The following is a 14,576-nucleotide window of genomic DNA, read 5'->3' on the forward strand; positions in this document are numbered from 1 at the left end:
TTTGAATTCACAAAGATGCATCTTCCTGATTCCCAACACAGTGCTGAATTCACTGCACCACCCGGATGCACCATGTTAGAGATAATGGAGGAATAAAGTCCCATCTTTCTCAGTGTCTCTCTGTAGACCCTCATGCCAACCCTTCTGTGTGACTCTGAGTAAATCACTTGATCTCTCCAGGCTTCTATAAAAAGAGGGTGTTGGATTACATGACTCCTAAGGTTCTTTCCAACTCTAAATCCAATAAGATGGTCTTAATGGTGAGTATTGAACGCTGCTGTGTAGAAAAATCTGAACGGGGAAGAAGGTGGGGTGAATTTATTTTCCTTCTCTTCTTCCCCAGGGAAACCTTTCAAGAAGACTGCCATTCCTGGGGTGACTGTCAGGCAGCTGGTGGATGAGATTCCAGAAGGATGCAGCACTCCCAATTTTGAGCGGAAGCCTGTCACAATGGCTCTGCCAGAAGGTGAGTCTTTCAAAAGGATACCAGATTCCTGGTGGCATCCCCCAAGCTCACCTCAAGCTCTCAGCCTATATTCTGGAGGATAATACAATGCTTACCTTCAGGTCCTGGCTCATTGACCCACTTCCCCAGGCCCTAGAATGTCTCCCAAATCATCATCAGAACTGTCTAGTCCTGTGTGTGGTTACTCAGGTGGTTTTTCTGGAGCCCCAGGAAGGCAGAGTTAGAAAGAAGGACTGAACTCCCAGGATTTTTAGAAACAAGAAATAGAAACACACTGTACTGCTTCTTTAAAAAATGGAACAAGATATGGTTTCTGTGAGATAAACACAGATAAAGTGCTTAATTATGGGAGCATCTTTAAACCTTAATTATAGAACATCTTTAAAACAGGAGTATTGCTTGTCAACTGAACCAAACCTTTTGGCCTATGGAGGCCGGAGCTGGACAGAATAGGCGAGGATAACCGTGCAGACACTATGACAGAAGTTTACTTTCTATAGTGAGGGAAATGGTTTGCAAGCAAGGAGGGGAACTGGACAAATGTGCAACCCCTCCCGCCCCCTTGGGATAGCTTGCTTTAGCTTGGGCAAACCTCAGTACTTCTACCAGTGGCTGGGCAGTGAGCTATAGCCCTAACGATGGGGGTAACAGCAAAATGAGACAAGTTTGATTTATAGCAGAGCTTCATGACCTGACTGTAGGTACTTGTCTGAGCTTAGAGAACACCTGGTGCTGGTTAAAGCAATACAATAATTACATGAAACAATTCTGGGATTTTGCTGAGATTGATATCATCCAGAGGGTGAGTGCAAAAAATTGTTGTTATGCCAACTTCAGGGTACAGCTTGCTGGCTGGGTTTTAGTTCTGAAAACAGGATGTCTCCTAATAGTTAGTATCTTAACATGCTCTCCCCCTCTCTTTCTCTCTTCTCCCTATACCTCCTCTTTTTCCCCTTCTTTCTCTCTTTTTCTCCTTTTTTTCTCTCTCCCCCTCCTCTTTTCACCCCTTTCCACCCTATCCCTCTCTTTCTTTTCTTCTTTCTCCTTCCTCTTTTTTCCCCTGTCCTCTTTTCTCCCCACTCTCTCTCCCTGCTCTGTCCCTTTCCTTTCTCTTTTTCTTCTGTTTCTCTCATTTTCCTGTCCCCATCCTCCCTTCCTCCTTTTCTTTCTTTTCTCTCTCCATTTTTTTTGGAGGGGGGAAGGCAGGGCAGTTGGGGTTAAGTGACTTGCCCAAGGTTACACAACTAGTAAGTGTTAAGTGTCTGAGGTCGGATTTGAACTCAGGTCCTCCTCCAGGGTTTGTACTCTATTCACTTCACCACCTAGCTGACCCCTTTATCTCTCCATTTACTTTCATCTTTTCCTCTTTCCAATTCCTACTGCCCCTCTTTTATTCCCCCTTTTCTTCTTCACATATCCTTTCCCTCTTCCCTTCTCCTTTTTTCATCTTCTCTCTCTTCTACCTCCCACTCTCTCTCCCCCCACCCCCAGTCTCATTCATCTATTTCCCTTCCCTGATTCCTTCTAAGCTTCCCTCTGAATCTCCCTCTTCTTAGGGAAAAATGCCATCTTCCGAGCTATGGTCTCTGGGAAACCTAGACCTGAGGTGCAATGGTATCGTACCAATGGTAATCTCAGTGACCCCAACAAGTATAAAATCTTCTCCCCACCAGGAGGCAAAGAACATGTGCTTCAGGTAAGGAGATTGGGGATCTTACATTAACCAGTGTCCCTTTTCCTATCTATTCTGTTCCCTCACAGGTCTCCTCATATTCATATTCAGCAAAGAACCCCCATCACCAAGAAAAACAAAAAATATTAAGACATTTCTGGTTGAGAATGAGTCCATTTTACTCCTTGTTGTGACTCAGGTTCCCCTAGTTTGAGAGCAGGGACCAAGCAGGGCACCTAGGGAGGGAACATGTTTTTCACCTGGATTTTTATAGAATATATAGGTTCCAATGTAATGTCAGCCTTATAAGTAGCAAATATCCAAACTTCCCCATTAGCCTTTCCCAGGCTAGGCTGACATTGGGAAAAAAAATACTATTTGCAAAGTATACACCATGTGCAAATTGTTTGCTGCCTTTCTACTCAGCTGACTTAGTCACCCACCTGAGTTAGCAGCTGGGAGCTGTTGGAAGAGGAGTGGAGGAGACGGTCGAGGTGAGGAGGAAGATTATGATGACTTAGAAATCCTAGACAGCTCTAGCTGTCCTGTCTCCTACCTTTTCTCCTATAGATCAACAAGTTAACCGGGGATGACACAGACACCTACCGATGTTTGGCTGTGAATGACTATGGAGAAGCTATGTGCTCAGCAAGGCTTACAGTCATTGAAGGTGAGTAGTTGTGGCCAGACCTTGACCAATGAGAGTTCAGAGGTGAGGGGCTCTCATCCAATCAAAATACTCTGGTGACACCCTCCCATTTTCTTTTTTTTTTTTTTTAATAAGCAATTGGGGTTAAGTAACTTGCTCAAGGTTACACGGCCAGTTATTTTGTGTCAGTGTTAAGTATCTGAGGCTGGAACCGATCCTGGGTCTCCCAACTCTGGGGCTGGTGCTCTTACTCACTGTGCCACCTGGCCATCCCTTCCCTCCCATTTTCAATAAGGATGGAGGGGAACGGACTCTTTTGAAGTGAAGTCCAAATTGGAGTGCCTAACCTAGATCTCCTTCCCTACCTTTATACACAAAGAGCTGCCAAACTAGCAGGGGGGGAGGCGGGGGGAGGGCAGAGTAAACACCATTTTAAGGTCTCTGATAAAACAAAGAACAAAATTAAAGAGTCCTAGATTTGTTGTCAGAGGATCTGGGTCCAATACCAACTTCACCTCTTATTACTATGTGACTATTAGAAAATTTCCCCTTTTTTGGGACTCTATTTCCTTAACTTTAAAACAAAGGCATCAATCCATGTGACCCCTACAGTTACTTCCAACTCTATATCTCAGATCTCATGATGCAGTCTAAAAACCACAAGACTGAAATGTGAAAACTTAATTGAGGGGACAAGGGAGAATGAAGGGGTTCCTACTTCTATTATTCTATATCCCCAGTAATCATAGCTATTGACTTATAAAAATAATTAGAGCCTTCAATGTGCATGTGATTTGTATGACATACACTCTGAAATGCATAGTTTGCATATAATTTGAATGATGTTTACAAGGTATCTGGAAAGAGCACTAGATATGGGTAAGGAGAACAAATTTTTTGTCATGATCTGCCATTCACCTTGGACAACTTATTTCCCTTCCATGGGCATCAATTTCCTAATCTGTATAGTGAGGGAGTTCAACAAGGTCCCTTCTCTAAGGTCCCTTCCAGGTCTAATATATTATAATTCTATGGCATCAAAATAAATGGACAACTTCTCTTCCCTACCTTTCCCTTCCCACCAATCTATTTTTCTCTCCTAAATGTGAATATATTCTGAAAAATAGTAAGACCAAGCTACACCTAGACAGAACTAGCTAAGTGTCTGAGTGTCAAGGCTGATAATTTCTCCAGTTCTTGTCAGTAAGACCAAAGTATAGGAAAGGAATAGAATTACTACCATCATCATAGTGCTAAATTGGTACCTAAGAAAGACTATTAATGTTCTTAATCTCTGTCTTCCTTCTCAAAATCTGGATACCTCTCCCATCTTTGGATGGATCAGTTGGCTTCCGGAAGAATCGGAAGAGACATAATGAGCCCCAGGAGGGTAAGTTGCTTTGTGGAACAGTTTTCCGGATTATGTGAGTCACCCCCCAAATTCTGCACCGCCGTAAAACCTGGATTCCAGGACCCTCAGCTTCCCCTTTCTTTCCTCTGCATGACCCTATACTAGATTAGATTCTATGGGTCACCCCACCCTTCTGTGATAGTTTCATTCCTTATCCCTCTCCAGACCACAGGAAGGAGCTTATGGACTTTCGGAGCATCCTGAGGAAGAGGTGAGTTTGTGCCTATCCAGGGCTGGTGAGTGTTATCAGCTCACAGTGAGAGTTGGAGAGGTTAGGGCACTGAACATGAGATTTTTCTCTGCACCTTGAATATTTTCCCAGGGTACAAATCAAATTGACAATCAGTCCAAGAGGGAAAGTTGGGTTCCATCCTATTTTTCTCTTCCTAAGCATTTATGATAGGATCATAGAATTTGGGGCAGAAAACAGTTTGGTGCATCTTTCTCATTCTACAGATGAGGAAACTGAGACCTAGAATAGAGAAATGACTTGTCCAAAGTCACACAGGTAGTCCTGGTAGCAGACCTGGGATTCAGACTCCAAATTGAAGGATCTTTCTATCATTCTCCAAATTCCTATACCCCAAATCTCCCTATCTAGCTCTATTATTCCTTTGCTATCATAGCTCTGTATAGCTCCATAGAGGTGATTGGTGGTACAGTGGACAGAGCCCTGGGTCTGGAGTCAGGAAAGCCAAAGTTTGAATCCTGCCTGGATCGCTTACTCACTGTGTGATCCTGGGCAAGTCATGTCTCCAGTTCCTCATCTGTAAAGTGGGAATAATAGCAGCATCCACCTTGCAAGGTCATTGTAAGGATCAAGTGAGATAATATTCGTAAAAAAAATGTTTAGCACAATGCCTGACACATAGTAGACACTATGTCAATGCCTTCTCCGACAAACATCATTATTTTTCCCTTCTCCCCCTGTCAACGGATTTTCCAGGGTTTTATTTACAAGTTAATTGAACAATAATAATTCAGAGGGTTATGGGGTATCAAAATTCATCAAAGGGAATCTGAGCAGTACTGCATTTTGTTTCTGCCTAATCCCCTATTGTGACCTCTCTTCTCCCAGCCTCTGGTTAGAATGGGAATAATCTTCCCAATATCTCCCCATTCTTGGTGAACCTCCTCCTGCCACCTATGGCTTTAGATTTAACCCATTTTAAAAATCCATGGTAAAACCTAAGCTAGTCATGCCTGGTTAAGTCTTGGTACAGTGAAAAAATCTCCATTGACTGTCTCATTAATTTAACTTACAACGTCCGTCTATATTGGGGGTTGAGAGCAGTGTTAGAATGGGAAAAGGGAAAAGTGTCATATCAAGATTATTACATTTTCCCATATACAAATCCAATTCTCATTCTATCCCCCAAATATATATGTAAAATATGTATTACATTATATATAATACATTACTATATATCTGCCTACAAACACACGCATACTTTTGTGATAGCAACTTCTTCCAGAGTCCAACAAGAGAGCACAATGATTCCTGGATTTTCTGCCTGTGGCCCAAGACTGGCCTGACCTGAGGAGGTGTCTGACCTTGCCTATACCTCTCCTTAGGGCACCTCCCCCTCCTCCAGAGAAGAAGATGGACCCTGAGCAAGTGTGGCAATTGCTGATGAATTCTGACCGGAAAGACTATGAGCGAATCTGCATGAAATATGGGATTGTAGACTTCAGGGGGATGCTTAGGAAGCTTCAGCAGATGAAAGAGGAGCATGAAAACAAGATGTCTCAGGTACCAGCTACCCCACCTGTCATCTTAGACTCCCTAGAAAGGGCAACTGAGTCAGAGGACCTGAGTGCACATTCTGCCTATGACACCATGTCTGAAACATTCCTTGTGCAAGTCACTTAATGATTGCAACAACTACTCCAACAACAACTCACATTTACACAGTGCTTTTATTTTATTTTTGCTTTTTGGAGGGGGGAAGGTAAGGCAATTGAGGTTAAGTGACTTGCCCAAGGTCACACGTCTAGTTTTTTATGTTAAGTGTCTGAGACCAGATTTGAACTCAGGTCCTTCTGACTCCAGGGCCAGTGTTCTTTCTATTCACTGTGCCACCTAGTCACCCCTCATACAGTGCTTTTAATAAGCACAAAGAGTAGAACATGACTGAAATGACTGAACAACAAAGCCCTGACACATTCTACTATGGAGTAGGAGTTTTCAGGATGATAGAAGCCAACTAGTTTCCCTCCTTACAAGAAGGAATGATCTTAAATTTCACTAGATATTTAGGTGGAAATTGGAAGAAAAATTTCCTGTATACTTGGTAAACTTTTAGAATAGAGCAGTTAAGGAGACTACCATGTCCTTCTTCACCCAAGGCCTGCCTGGGAATAAGCAGAGCCAAGCTCCATTTTCTTGGAAGTTGGGTTCTCAGTGTTCTGGCAACACCATATCAACCAACACTCTATGATGAGTCCCTCAGAAATCATATTTATCTATCCTGTAGTCTGGAGTATAATGCAATAGAGAGGATGTTAAATTTGAAATCAGAGGCTTTCTGTTATTGGTCAGTCAGACAATTGTGTATGACTCTTTTGACCCCATTTGGGGTTTTCTTGGCAAAGATACTGGAGTGCTTTGCTATTTCCTTCTCCAGCTCATTTGACAGATGAGGAAACTGAGGCAAATGGTGAAATGACTTGCTAAGGATCATGTAGCTATTAAGTTTCTGAGGCCATATTTGAACTCAAGTCTCTCTGACTATAGGCCTGGGGCTCTATGCACTTCTCTTTGAATGTGTGTGGCCTCAGATACACTGAGACCTGGGAAAGACCTTAATTTAGAAAGACCAAGGTCACCCCACTGCATCCTGGAGCCCATCACAAGTTGTCTTGACCTTTGTCTTGCCACTGGACTTTGATGACTCTGGAGGAGAGAGTTGAGGCTGATGTCTTCATGAAGCTCTGCTCCACTCGTATCCAGCTCATTGATCGGCAAATCAAGACATCACCCTCATGAGGCTATTGGGCCTCTTCCAGAAGGAAGGACAAACAATGATCCACTTCACCACCTAGGTCAGAGGACCTGAGTTCAAATGGCTCTGTTATTGTCTGTATGCCATTGAACAAGTCACTTAACCTTTTTTGGATTCAGTTTCCATTATCTGTGAAATGAAGGGATTGAAAGCTAAGTGATCATGAAGATCCAGATCCAGATCCTTTGATCCAGTATCATTCCCAGGCACACCTTGAGTAGAGAAGGACATGGTGGGCTCCTTAACTGCCCTATTCCAAAAGTTTATCAACTGTATAGAAATTCCCCCCACCTGATTTCTACTTAATCATCTCCTGAAGTTTAAGCTCATTTCAACTTGTGAAAATGGAAAGTATTTTGTTTTTATCACCCTGAAAATAATCCTTCATAGTCCTGAAGGTGGCTATCAACCATCCTTTCTTAGTCTGTGGGTTTCTGATTGAACAGAGCATTCAACAAAGAACACTGCCACGGTTTTAGATTTGCATCAAGTAGTCAGTCCATATAGAATGAATGGATGGATGGGTGGATTATTGAATGGGTAGGTGGATGAATCATGACATATGCTCTGACCACAATGGATCACCTACACTGAAAGTTTCCCAAGGCACAAATCAAATTGACAATTGATCTAAGAGGCAAAGTTGAGCCCCATCCTATTTTCTTCTTCCTTAGTATTTAAGCCCTGAAAAATTCCAAACCCAGTATATCATAGAATCACAGAATTTGGAACAGGAAACAATCATAGTGCAGCTTCCTCATTTTACAGATGAGGAAACTAAGACCTGGAATAGAGGAGTGACTTGTCCAAAGTCTCACAGACAGTCCCAATAGCAGAGCTGGGGTTCAGACTCCAAATTGAAGGATCTTTCCTGTCATTCTCCAAATTCCTGTACTCCAAATCTCCCTATCTAGTTCCATTACTCCTTTGCTACCATCTCCAAAGAGCTCCATACAAGCATTCCATTTCCGAGGTCCATTTCTTGGTTCCCTTGATGGTTTGCTTTGAAACCGCTAGCCAAGTTCTTTCCTTTGATTGTCTTCAATTGTCCCAGCAGTGAAATGGAAAGATTGAGTTCTCTGCCCTTGTGTTTTGGGTGGACAAGTAACACCAGGCCTAGCTATGAGGAGTATTCCCCAGTTCACTGGAGAAAAGTCACAGGGAATTCTCCTGGGGTGGTGGGGTTTCTATCCTTAACAGTATGTCAATGCCATCTCCAACCTGAGACACATCAGGGTCAACAAGGATGGGCTCGCGACATTTGACCTGGAACTTGATCTCAAGGATTTTGAAAGCAAAATTTACTTATACAAGGTGAGTTGGCTGGGGTAAGAGTGTTCTGAGTCAGGCACGATGGGATTAGATATCTTGGGTTCCTACTCGAGCAGTACCTGAGCAAACACTTCAAAGACGCTCTCCTTTGCTTTTGACTAAATGGAAATCAACAGTCGCCAGCATTTCCTGAAAAGCAGGGGTTACTCAGGAAACAGGAGGAGGCTGGTAAGAGTGCCCACGATATTTTCACCAGGTCGCCTTCGGGAGTAATTAACCTTCACTGATTGAATTGGCAGGATTTAGCTAAAGTGGGCACTGTGTATCATTGAAATATTTTATGGAGCTTCAGGGCTTCTGTATACTTTGCAAACATCCCTCGTTGAATGACAAGGATCCTACATTTGTGTTGTTCTATTGAGATGACTTCAGCCTTTCAGCTCTCACACTTTGTAGTTCCTGCTAGTTCCACTTTTGACCAGAGCTGGTGATTCCTGTAATAGATTCTATTTTGCATATCATTTACAAGGCATTCACTCCCATTAAAAGTAGCAGAAACACCTTGGGATTGTTTCCATCCTACTCCACCCCATTTTCCCTCAACTTCCCCTCCCCATCACACTCCCCAACAGATGGCATAGAACCTCTCTGTTCCTTTTCCTCTATTTTACTTCAGTACTAAATTTGAGAGTGGCATGCTCCATGGGCAAAGGCCAACTTTTGGGCAAGCAGTAGATATTGGCTGGAGAATTATAAGACTAAGTGGGAGCTGGGCAAGAGGGGTCTAATATAATAGCAATGACTTCTTGTTTATTTCGTGTTCCCATGCTCCACTCTCCCTTTGCCCAAAGGATGGTGAGATGATTCACTATGGCTATGGAAATGAGACCAAGTACTGCTTGAGGCGTCTGGGAAAGCGCTACCATTTCCACATTCAAGACTTGCGACCAGAGGATGCTGGCATCTACCAGGTCAAGGTAGAAGATGCAGAGGTTTTTTCCACTGAATTGGAGGCAGATGGTGAGCTATGGACCACATCATTTTTCAATTCACCAAACACTGTATATCCGACCCTAAGAAAGATAGGACAATAAATATCTTCTACAATATTTGCCGTCAGGGAGCTTACATTTTCACTATGGATAAAAGACATATAATATGCACATGAAACAGCTAACTTACCATCAACTAAAATCTTAAATAGTAAGAGTCTGTCTCCACTCAGAGCTGAGCAGGAGCTATACTGTTACACAAAATTATTCCTAGGCTCATAGACAATCGAAGGCATATAGTTAGTCCAGTACCAGGAAATTAAGGACCAAGGTTGTACCCCTAGTAAATAAAAGGGCCAGGACTAGAACACAGGCATTCTACTCCCAGTCTAATTCCTTCTCTAAAACTCTTTTTTTTTTGTTAAGTGAAACATTATCTCTTTCCTATCAAACCCCTTCATTCCAATAATTTGTCTGTTTGTAGAACGAAAAAATTAAACCACTGATACTATGACTCTTTCTTTAAACTAGATATGGGCACTAGGTCCCTGGTCAGTGTGTAAGAGAACATAGCTTCTTCCCTTTCCAAACTCCCTCATCTGTTAATCCCTGGGAGATTCTGGGTACTCAGACTTTAGGTCTCTGGGCACTCATAATCAAAGGGAAGATAGGCTTAAGAGGACATAAAAGTCACTGCTCTACTCAGAAACTTTCAGGGGTTCTCAATTGTTTTTTTGCTTCAAGTCTAAACCCCTTAGCATGAATTCCATTCCAAGCCCCTTTGTTAGTTTGCTTCCTATATTTACCTCCACTGTGCACATATCCTTGCTTCTAATTCCTATGACTTCCTGGCTTTGCTTTTAGTACCAAACCCACCTCCTCCTCCCAAAGCCTTGGGCATAACTCATCTCTCCTATTGCCTTCCTTTATACAAGTCATTACATGGTCTGTGTTGACCTTCTTATTTATTTCATTAAATCACATCTCCCTCTCTTATCTAGAATGGGTAGAAGTACATCTTAGGAAGGGACTTGGGGTGGGAATGGGAAGGTAAGGTGAAGGGGGATTTGAACCCTTTTAAAGATATTGATGGCTGAAGGCTGAGTAGGGGAAGAAAGAATTGAAGTCACCCAAAGTACCCAATATAGGCCCCTGAAGTCCTGGGCATAGAATCATAACATGTTAGAGCTGGAAGGACTCTTAAGCTCAATCACCCCATTTTACAGATGAGGAAACTGAGGCCTAGATAAATTAAATTATTTATCTAAGGTCACAAGTCAGTTGTGTATCCTTTCTGGCAGATGAAAAGTTACTATAGAGACACAAGGATATATTGGGAGAGGGACATAGAGGATTGGAGGTGGGGAAGGAGGGAGACTTGCCTTTGAAGCATCTGTGTGATCTGGGGGTTTATCTCAAATTCTTACTTGTTCTGTCTTGCTTCTTTGGCAGCCATCCCTGCCAGGGTTGTGAATCCTCTGGCGGAAACTCGATGTGAGGTACAGGAAGATGCTGTATTTGAATGCACCCTCTCTAGTCCCTGCCCACATGCTTCCTGGCAGTTTCAACACCGGCCCCTCCAGCCTAGTGACAAGTATGAGGTGTCTGTATCTCCTGATGGCCTGACCCACCGGCTGGTGGTGAGAGGGGCCCAGCATTCAGACATGGGCCTTTACTCTCTTGGCACTGGCCTCCACTCTTCTCGAGCTTGGTTGGTGGTAGAAGGTGAGACTGTTGAAGCTGGGTCTCACAGCTTCCCATTAACATCTTATTTATACTATTACAACATCTCTAGAGAGATCCAATTTTAGGGCTAGATACAGTTTGGGGAGGACAGAAGCATGGACAGATAGGGGCTACTAGGTTGAGATCTCCTACTATATCCAAATTGCCTTCTCAACTAGGAAAAGGGAGACTTTTCAGGGTGTTAATCTGGGTTTGGCTTTTATTCCTAAATGGGAGTGTCATTGGGGTATATTAGAATCAGTCAATCAGCAAGTATTTATAAATGCCAAATACTATGCTAGTCACTGATGATTCTAAACTGAGTCTCCTCACTCAAGGCTATACTGGTTCTGTTTGGCCCCAGAGGGCAAAGAATGAGTGGAAGTTATAGGTAAACTTAAGTTCTATGTAAAGAAAAGCTTCCACATAATGAAGTTGATCTCCCCAATGGAGTGGGCTGAGGCTACTTGTCAGAAACGTTGCAGAGGGAATTCCTATTCTGATACAGTTCGGACAAGACTACCTCAAAGATCCTTTCCTTGGGGCAGCTAGGTGGCGCAGTAAGAGTGCCGGCCCTGGAGTTGGGAGGATCCGGGATTGGTTCCAGCCTCAGATACTTAACACCCACACAAAATAACTGGCCGTGTAACCTTGGGCAAGTTACTTAACCCCAATTGCTTAAAAAAAAAAGATCCTTTCCAGCTCCAACATTATGTGATCTCCCTGATGCAGTAGTATGGGTAGCTTGCTGGAGGTGGGAAGTTTATGGATCTGTATAATGGGGATTTGGGTCTTTTTTTTTTTCCTGTACAAATATGGCTTTGATGTTCTACCCAACAACTACCTCCTGGAAGGTGAGAAGGACAAAGGTTTCCTGCCTTCAAGAGAGGGAAAGACAGATGATGATGGCACCAATGGAAGAAATAGGCTTCAAGCTGAAGAATCCCAGTTTTCAGACATACAGGATTCAGGGAAACTCATAAAGGAAATGAAACCAGGGGATTGGAGTTCCCTGGGAAGACCTGTCAAGGATGATGGTCTCCCCTGTGGTCACACCACAGATGGTCCCAGAGGACATAATGATATCCCCATGGACAAAGAAGGAATTTCTGACCTAGCCTGGGACCTGGATAAGAGGACAGAGAGTCAGAAGGAATTTTACAAAGCAGAGGGAAATAGAGATAGCTCCATTGAGGGAAACCAGTTCTGTAGAGTTGGTGATCAGGGTGAAAGTTTCCTGAGGAGATATGGGCTACAGGGAGATGATTGGGAAAGTGGAATGGACCTCATGATAGGACCACAGGAAGGCAGTGGTCAAGATAAGGGTGAGGCCAGGCAATGGGAGGCAGGAGAGAGTTGGGAGGCAGCTTCTGATCGTCAGGGCAGAGGATGGGGAAGTAACTTGGAAGGAAAGGAGAATAGAGGAGACAGGGGAGGACAGCTGGGAAATTATAGCCAGAGAAATATAGACAATACCCAGTGGGGACTTGGGACAGGAGAGAGAAGCTTGTCTACTTCTCAGACCAGTCCAGCAGGGTCTTGGAAAAATGGAAAGAAACTGGGAATGAGTTCAAAGGCTGATGATAATTTGGAGTTGGAGGATAGGGATGACTCTGGCTCTAAAAGGGGACAGTATAGGTCTTCTTACCTTGGAGATACAGGGAAGAAACAGGACCAGGGGACTGGTCAAGGTGGTGATAGTGGTGGGAATGGAGGTCCTAAGGCATGGGAATCTCTAGGTTGGGGTAAAGGCAATGGAGACAAATTAAGGAACTTCCAGGCCCAGAGATTGTCTCATAGCAAGAAATCTATTCTAGGACAAAAGGGTTTGGGGGAGGAAGCTGATGGGTCACTAGAAGAAGCAGATTATGATCCTAACTCAGGGGAGCAAGAGTCTCTTGGGAAGGAATCCATTGTTAGGAGAACAGGATTTAAAGCTGGTCCTTGGGTCTCAGGGTCTGATGGAGATGAGGGAACTGGGTACAGTATAGGGGGCTTGCAGGAACTTAAAGGAAGAGGACTGGGTTCTAGAGATAGTCAGGGAATATCAAAGTCCCTGGTTGGGGGGCCATTGGATGAAATCTCCAAAGAATTGGGGTATCTCCAGGACTGGCCAGAAAGCCACAGGGGAGCAGGGTATGGAGATGATGCAGTGGAATCTGAAGGCATGATGAGCTACCAGGATAACAAAAATTTGAACCTCAGAAAAAATGGGTCTAAAGATGGTCTAGGGCCCTCGAGAATAATGGGGTCTGGGCAAAGGGAAGGTGAGTTAATGAGATCTAGGAGAGGGACAGACTATGGGGATGGGCTCAGAGACCACAGGATAATGGATAGGGCTGCTTATGAAGATGGCTTGGGAGACCTGGGAACTCAGGGGTATGGAAGTGAGAGAGATAATAGGGATGGTTTAGAGGGTTCAGAGAAAATAAGATCTAATTATGGAGCCAGTTTAAAAGATGTTTCAGGAAATAGAAGAATGGAGGGGCCTGGTGGTGAGGGTGGTTATATAGGTGGCTTAAAGGATCCTAGGGGAATAGAATCAGGGAGTGTGGAAAATAATAGGTATCATTTAGGGAGTTCTAGGAGAAAAGGACCAGGTGGTGAAGGAAGTTTCAGGGGTAGTTTAGAAGGTTATGGGAATGACTTTGGGGGCTCTGGAAGAATAGGATCAGGGAAAGAAGGAAGTTATAGGGTTGGCTTAGGGGGTCCTGGGGGAATAGGGTCAATGGGTGAGGAGAATGATAAACGTGGTTTAGAAGGTCCTGGGGTTTTGGGGTCATGGGGTGAGGGAGGTTATGGGGATAACTCCAGGAGTCTGGGGGGAATGGGACCAGGGCATGAGGAAGGCTATAGAAGTAGCTCAGATGGTCCTGGGGGAATGGGGTCAAGAGGTAAGGAAGGTTATGGAGGTAGTTTAGGGCATCATGGAGGAATGGGGTTAGAGGGTAAGGGAGATTATTGGGGTGGCTCAGAGGGTCCTAGGAAAATAGGGCCAGGGGGTAAGGGAGGTCATGGGAGTAGTTTAAGGGGTCCTGAAGGAATTGGGTCAGGTGTTGAGGGAGGACATAGGGATAGCTTAGTGGATCCTAGGAGAATGGGGTTAGAGGGCAATAGAGTTTATGAAAGTGGCTTAGGGAATTCTGGAGGAATAAGGTCAGAGGTTGAGGGCAGTTATGGAGGTAGTTCAGAGCATCCTGGGGGAATAGGGACAAGGAGGAAGGGAGGCTATGGGCATAGCTTAGGGCAATCTGGGGGAATAGGGTCAGGGGGGAAAGAAGGCTATGGGGATAGTCTAGGGGATCCTGGGGGAATAGGGTCAGGAGAGAAGGGAGGTTATGGGGATAGTCTAGGAGGTCCTGGGGGAATAGGGTCAGGGGAGAA

The 14,576-nt window shown here is 44.0% G+C and overlaps 1 protein-coding gene across 1 annotated transcript in view; it reads left to right on the forward strand.

The window, feature by feature from the left end:
- The window catches only part of IGFN1 (immunoglobulin like and fibronectin type III domain containing 1), an 89,050-nt gene that overhangs the window by 53,004 nt on the left and 21,470 nt on the right, over window positions 1–14,576 (forward strand). The window contains exons 3-12 of the mRNA XM_069074760.1: window positions 344–466; window positions 2,023–2,162; window positions 2,709–2,808; window positions 4,133–4,177; window positions 4,364–4,409; window positions 5,774–5,951; window positions 8,404–8,517; window positions 9,327–9,495; window positions 10,920–11,192; window positions 12,047–12,256. Of these exons, the coding sequence (XP_068930861.1) occupies window positions 344–466; window positions 2,023–2,162; window positions 2,709–2,808; window positions 4,133–4,177; window positions 4,364–4,409; window positions 5,774–5,951; window positions 8,404–8,517; window positions 9,327–9,495; window positions 10,920–11,192; window positions 12,047–12,256 (1,398 nt within the window). The remainder of the gene's footprint in view (window positions 1–343; window positions 467–2,022; window positions 2,163–2,708; window positions 2,809–4,132; window positions 4,178–4,363; window positions 4,410–5,773; window positions 5,952–8,403; window positions 8,518–9,326; window positions 9,496–10,919; window positions 11,193–12,046; window positions 12,257–14,576) is intronic.

This window comes from Petaurus breviceps, unplaced genomic scaffold (assembly GCF_028583685.1).
Source record: "Petaurus breviceps papuanus isolate PSGF00001 unplaced genomic scaffold, PetGlider_PUasm1.0 90895, whole genome shotgun sequence".
Classification (NCBI taxonomy): domain Eukaryota; kingdom Metazoa; phylum Chordata; class Mammalia; order Diprotodontia; family Petauridae; genus Petaurus; species Petaurus breviceps.